This window comes from Anarhichas minor, unplaced genomic scaffold, assembly GCF_050575085.1.
Source record: "Anarhichas minor isolate MPS153535 unplaced genomic scaffold, ASM5057508v1 ptg000028l, whole genome shotgun sequence".
Lineage (NCBI taxonomy): Eukaryota > Metazoa > Chordata > Actinopteri > Perciformes > Anarhichadidae > Anarhichas > Anarhichas minor.
In genome coordinates this window covers 14,073,013-14,079,012 of record NW_027466474.1, presented here as the reverse complement: position 1 = coordinate 14,079,012, position 6,000 = coordinate 14,073,013, and the positions used below count along the sequence as shown (strand labels likewise).

General features: G+C 51.5%; 1 protein-coding gene across 2 annotated transcripts in view; it reads right to left on the bottom strand.

The window, feature by feature from the left end:
• Window positions 1-233: 233 nt before the first annotated feature.
• The window catches only part of tenm2a (teneurin transmembrane protein 2a), a 214,957-nt gene continuing 209,190 nt past the window's right edge, over window positions 234-6,000 (bottom strand). For both annotated transcript variants that reach the window (XM_076103209.1, XM_076103210.1), the window contains 9 exons: window positions 4,425-4,660; window positions 4,040-4,336; window positions 3,241-3,798; window positions 2,840-3,109; window positions 2,304-2,714; window positions 2,044-2,154; window positions 1,653-1,920; window positions 1,098-1,228; window positions 234-973 (listed from right to left, as the gene is read on the bottom strand). In XM_076103209.1, coding sequence (XP_075959324.1) covers window positions 236-973; window positions 1,098-1,228; window positions 1,653-1,920; window positions 2,044-2,154; window positions 2,304-2,714; window positions 2,840-3,109; window positions 3,241-3,798; window positions 4,040-4,336; window positions 4,425-4,660 — 3,020 coding nt within the window. In that variant the 3' untranslated portion in view covers window positions 234-235. The remainder of the gene's footprint in view (window positions 974-1,097; window positions 1,229-1,652; window positions 1,921-2,043; window positions 2,155-2,303; window positions 2,715-2,839; window positions 3,110-3,240; window positions 3,799-4,039; window positions 4,337-4,424; window positions 4,661-6,000) is intronic.

The window sequence follows — 6,000 nt, the reverse complement described above, 5'->3', positions numbered from 1 at the left end:
TTTGTTTTTGCCTGTGGCAGTAAAATGAACAATAATCTGTTTTCTGATAAGTCATTCTTTTCTAAAAGGTCCCTGCAGCGTTCCGTGAGTAACCCCGTGCATTGGTTAATTCTCCATGGGTTTTTGAGAGGAGTCGGGTCGAGGAGGCCGGGTAGGAAAAAGGAGCAGGATCTAGAGAAGTGAAAGTGGGGAGAGAGGGACGAGTCTGCCCTTCAAAACAGTTTCAGGTGGGCTGTTACCTCTTGCCCATCTCGTTCTGTCTGAGGAACTGGATGTTGTTGCTGCTGTCAGCCAGTTCTGGATACTGCTCCACAGGCAGTACGTAGTACCCGTCGTAGCCTTGTACTCTGCCTGTCGTTAGGAGCTGCTGTCTCTCCCCTTCCGTCCACAGGCGATTGCCTCCCTTCCCATCCCTGGCCCTCTGCTGTTCCTTGGCCCAGGCCCCGGCCAAGGCCCTCTGCCTGGCCAGCTCCAACAGTCTTACCTTCTCTTCATCCACCACATCCGCCGTGAGCCCGTACCGAACACTCAGCACCAACGCCGGGACCGCAAACTCCACAGTCACCCCTCTCCTCGAGCGGCCGCTCACCGTCACGTTGATACCGCTCTCCAGCGACTTACGCCCGTTGGTGAGCCCCAGGGCCAAGAGGTCGCTGTCGGCCGAGCCCACCTTCACAAAGTAGTGGCAATCCTTCCCATCCTGGGTGTAATGGGTGCCTTCCAGGTACTGGGCGCCGTTCAGCACCAGGGCCACTTTGCGGCTGTCGTCGTTGGCCAAAGCTGACACGCCAGCCACCACGCGGCCCTCCTTCAGAGCCAGCATTACTCCTCGGCCTATTATGGGGGTGCTGGTGCCGAACCAGTGGCCCGGCTTGTCCTTGCGTCTCCGGCGCTCCTTATTGAGGCGACGGCCCTCTAGGGCCATGAAGGCCTGGTTGTGACGCTCTGCTGCCTGCTGCACACCGGTGAGGAGCTACATGAGAAAATAAAAGAGTGTGAAAGGTGACCGGTATCTGCATTAACTGGATCACTATCTTAGGGTTCATTTTCATACATGATTCTGTCGATGGAAATATAGTCAGCACGGCGCTGCGTACCTGTCCGTTCTCACAGTGCTGCGTGGCCTGCAGCTCGTACGGCGGCTCCACAAAGTAGAGCGAGTGTCGGGGGAACCCGGGGATTATGTTACTGAGCTGGAAGCCAAACATCACCAGCCAGCTCTTCACATCTACAGCAGACAGGAGGGAAATTAATTAGCTGAATGACTAAGTTAAACACGGTAGCAAACAAATCATTTCTTTTATCATAAGAAGAAAAAAGTGAACGTGTATTTGCTCGTGCGACACATCTGGTGTTATGCAAAGCTATCAGCTACGGTGCCATCTGCGGCACATTTCTTACTTGCATAAGCTATGTTTTCTTCAACAATCTGTTTCTTCTGCACAATAGAGATATCAAAGACAATGTCAGGACTCAACGAGCTGAGTTTGGCTTGTTCTGGGGATGCGATTCAACTTATCCGCAGTCTGACTATTCTGCTGTTTCAACACTACGTTCTTGAAAGAAAACAGGGTTTTAATTGGCTTGATTATGTAGATTATGCAACAGAATTCACCGTCCACACCACATTAATGTGTATCAATCCTCTCTACCTGTGACGTAGTTTTTGACGTCCAGCATGTCACTGAGGGGGTTGTTGTTCTTGAACATGTACAGATTAAACGGAGAGGGATCCTTCCCGATCTTGGGCCAGATGCTGTAGTCGGGCGACGTCCAGCGTCCGGCCAAGACGTCGTAGTCCCGCTGGGTGAAGTGGACCAGCTTAGTCAAGGGGTCGTAGAGGCCGCCGTGGAAGCCGACCACCAGCTGGAACTCCGGGTTGGAGTCCAGGTACACCTCTCCGTAGGCCGTGTACTGCACCTGGGTGACACGAGCATCAGTCATTTTCCTTAAGAAGCCTTGTCCATATGTGTTTTTACCACATCATTATATTTTCGCAGCAGTAATTGATTGCAAACAAAGTGAGAGTCAAAAGATTCTTACCTGTTTGATCATTTGTCCATTGCTGCTGAAGACAGCCAGCGGTGTGCCAGTGTTGTCAGAAGCTATATAGTATTCCTCTCCACTGCTCACCTCCATGGCGAATAAGTGTCCCTGATCACGTGACAGACAGAAATCCAGTACATTTATATCATGCCTACGGATAAACATGTATTGCTCCAGCAACAATATTTATCAGTATTCAGGTTTAACAGATAATATTTTGTTGAAATAGGAGGAAAGGGTATGTTCATCTACCCTACCTGCAGGTCGTAGTAGAGCGACGAGATCTCCGAGCTGGAGTGGTTGAAGATGTGCGTGACCCTGGCCGGGTGGTTGAGGTCGGCGTAGAAGAACTGAAGGTGCTGCCCCACGCTGTTCCTCGTGGACACCCTGCGGCCCAGCCCGTCGTAGTGGTACACGACGCTCCAGCCGCCGGGGCCTCGGTTGTAGGCCCTCAGCAGCTGACCTTTGGAGTTGTAGTCAAAGATATCGGAGCCGCGCTGGCTGAGGTAGCCGTCTTCATCCAGGCGGTACTGGACATCTCCCAGGCGCGTGATGCGGTCCCTGAGGTCGTAGCGGAGCGGCAGGATGCGGGCGCTGTTCCCGGGGTTGAGCAGGTGGAGGTTGCCGTTCAGGTCGTAGCTGTAGCGCCAGGTGGACCAGTCGTTCACCTGATTAAAACAAGGAGTGTTAGGTCTCGCAGACAGTTCAGAGTGTGTCAGCAATAGTTTCTGGGCCATATTAGGTGTCACGACCACTAAAAACTCCACATCACAGCAACTCTCTCCGCACTCACCTTGACGCCGCTCAGCTGTCCGTCTCCGTCATAATCATAGCGGTACTGAGTGGTGTTGGCGTAGGGCCCGATTTTGAGCTCTCTCTTCACCACCCGTCCCATGCTGTCGTACTGCACCGTCATCCAGTACATCAGCGAACGGAAGATCTCGTACTGGACCTCCTTGATGCGACCGTGGGTGTCAAAATGCTTGCTCAGCGTCATAACGGCGGTGGTGATGATCTGATTAATGTCGTAGTAAATGACCCCGAACTTTCCAAAGTGCTCCACCTGTAGGAGGGATGGAAAGGTTTAGGGAAAACGTGAGTCCTCTGGCAGCCACATGAGGTACATTCACACACACACAAAGTTTGCACTTTGTGTGTACAACATTTCTCGAAAGCAGACCAGGGGAATCGCACCTTTCCAGAGATCTCGTCGTATCGGTAGAGGTCAACGGGTAGGGGCGTCTCACTGATGACCGGCTTCATGCTGGCGATACGGAAGCTGTTGTCGTGGTAGGTGTAGTCAAACCTCGCGTTGACCATTCCCTCCTCGCTGAAGCGGTAGATCTGCTTGTCGATGAGCGGCCCCATTTTGCGGTAGCGGATGGTGCACGAGAAGCCCCCGCTCTGCAGGTTGACCATCTTCAGCACGCCGGCTGTCTCGTCGTAGCCGAAGGTGACGGCGGTGCTGTCGTACACGATCTCCGACAGCTTCGCCAGCTTGCCGTACTTGTAGAGGACGCGGCGGCCGGTGCCCAGGTAGTGCGTGGCCTGAGGTCGGCCGTCCTCGCTGAAGTCGTGGATGATGGAGGCGTTGCTCTCCGGGGGGTTGTAGGTGTTGCGGATGTAGCCGACTGACACGTGTGTGAACATGGTGTGTCGGGCCACGCTGGGCATGGTGACAGCAGTGACCCGACCCGAGGCGTCAAACTCGAAGACGTACTGCCTCTGGCTCTGCAGCAGCAGCACCATGGACTGGAAGAAGAGAGGGAGGCACAATCCGGATTAATATAATAGCATTATCAATGGATGACTTGCCTGCTGCGAAATAGCACCGGCAGTGATTTGCTCTCAGCTGACAAATTTGAATCTTCATAACCGTGAAAATGATGTATTACTTCACTCAATTCTGCAATTCAAATTAGTATTCGTTCTTGCGGGTGCCTTTCGCGGGGGCTGAGATTTGTTACCTGGATGACAGTGTTAATGTGCTTACTTTGTCAAGGTAGCTGTAGCTCCACACCTTCCCGTCCACAAAAGAGCGGGACAGGATGCGTCCCTGCGGGTCAAATTCCGTCCTCTCGCTCATGCTCCCCCTCTGCAGCCCGACGAGCTGTCCGGTGGTGGAATACGACACGTTGACCACTGCCAGGCTGCTGCTGGGCAGCCACATGGCCGGCCGGCCCTGGGCGTCGTACATGATGCGCAGCGTGAACTTCCGGTGGTCATCGTAGATCTTCTCCGTGCGCGTGTTGCGGTCGAAATCAATTGAGAGAAGATTGCGGCCATGAGCCTAAAGAAAAGGGAGAGAGGAGCGGTTAATTTCAGGAAACGCTGTTATTACTTTAAAAAACAAGGGCCTCATTGAGTAGTCAACTCACTCTAAGCTTCCTCCCAAACACGGTGACCCTGCCCTTGGTCTGCTCCTTGCGCAGACGCCATTCGATGGAGTTGAGGCCGTTGTCGGTGGGCAGGGTGATGTTCCGGCGACCAATCGTAGGGCTGACAGAGCCTGCCAGGATGTGGGGCTCTGTGTGAAAGCTGATGCCCATACCGTTGGCGTACATCACCCTCAGGGTCCCATTGTTGCACAGCTGGTAGCTGTTCCTCACCTGGTCTGTAGGGGGAGACAGACAGGTGTATGGTGAGGAAAAGTAGTCACCGGTGGGACCAGATGAGCTTTATCAACATCTGACAGAATGTCCATGTTGTCAAGAAAGAAGGAAATTACATTAAAATAGGTTTTAATGTACGTGTGTGTGTGTGTGTGTGTGTGTGTGTGTGTGTGTATGATCTTCTGCATGAAAAATAACATTTTCTCAAAAAGAAAAAGTCCAATCTTAAGCCGAGAGGCTCATGTCAGTAAGAGCCAGATCATCTTCATAAAACATTTATGGACCTGACTCATCTTCGTACCAGCTGAATGAAAATAAACGGTCTAAACTCACTCTCTCTACAATCTCCCCATGACTCCAGTTTAATGACTCACTCTCAAACACAAGAATGGAACCAGATAAGCCCGTGCCTAATGCTGACGCAAACATTTCCCTCAGATGTCTGAAAACAGGCGTCCTGATCACAACAATGTGATTGAAAGTCAGATAAAATTGTTTTCGGCTCAGAAATATCTGGAAGATCAGGGAGGGGGGGGGGGGGGGGGTGTTCTTTTAAAAAAAGTTCCTTTACAAAAGGTTATGGGATCAGATGGTGTCTCCCCCTTTGAAGCCCCGCCATAAATGACAGTAATCCATAAGCCCAATTTGTAATAAAGCTCCTGGCACATTTTAACAATGCCTCAAACAGACAAGTGAAGCTTTTTCCATTGACTTGGCAGCAACAGCCTTAAGATAAATCTCCCCTGCTCCCTCTGTCTGAACGACCTCGTAATAAAACAGAAGCGAGGGAGAGAGAGAGAGAGAGAAAGAGAGAGAGAAATGAGAGCTTGAGGGGCCAACGAGAATTCACTGTGGAGGAGTTAATGAAGAGAGCGAGAAAGAGCGGAAAGAGAGGGAGACGGTTAAGTGAGTATGTCAGCAGAGAGCTGTGCAGGAACCCACACAGTGCGGCGGAAACCTTAAATGACTTACAGCTCTGTGAACAACTCTCCCCTTTTCCTCCCGCAACGCAGGTGGATCACTGAATACCTCTACAGCGTATTCTCTCGGAGGCCTTTCAGACTTACAGAAACCCGCCGTCTGCGTTCGCACTTCTGGTCAAGAAGTGGGAGGAAATAATTCTCCTTCTTCTCCCTCCTCTTTAAAACGGACCAAATAAGCTCAGGGATCATGGGAACTGGTTGAGAGCTGTGTTTGTATGTCTCTATCTATCTGTGTGTGTGTGTGTGTGTGTGTGTGTGAGGAGAAAGCTTGAGGGATGAGGAGGATTCACTCTGCATGACTTAATGAATTTTGCTGTGATGATATTCAAAAGCAGGATGATCCCAGCTGGTATTAACAG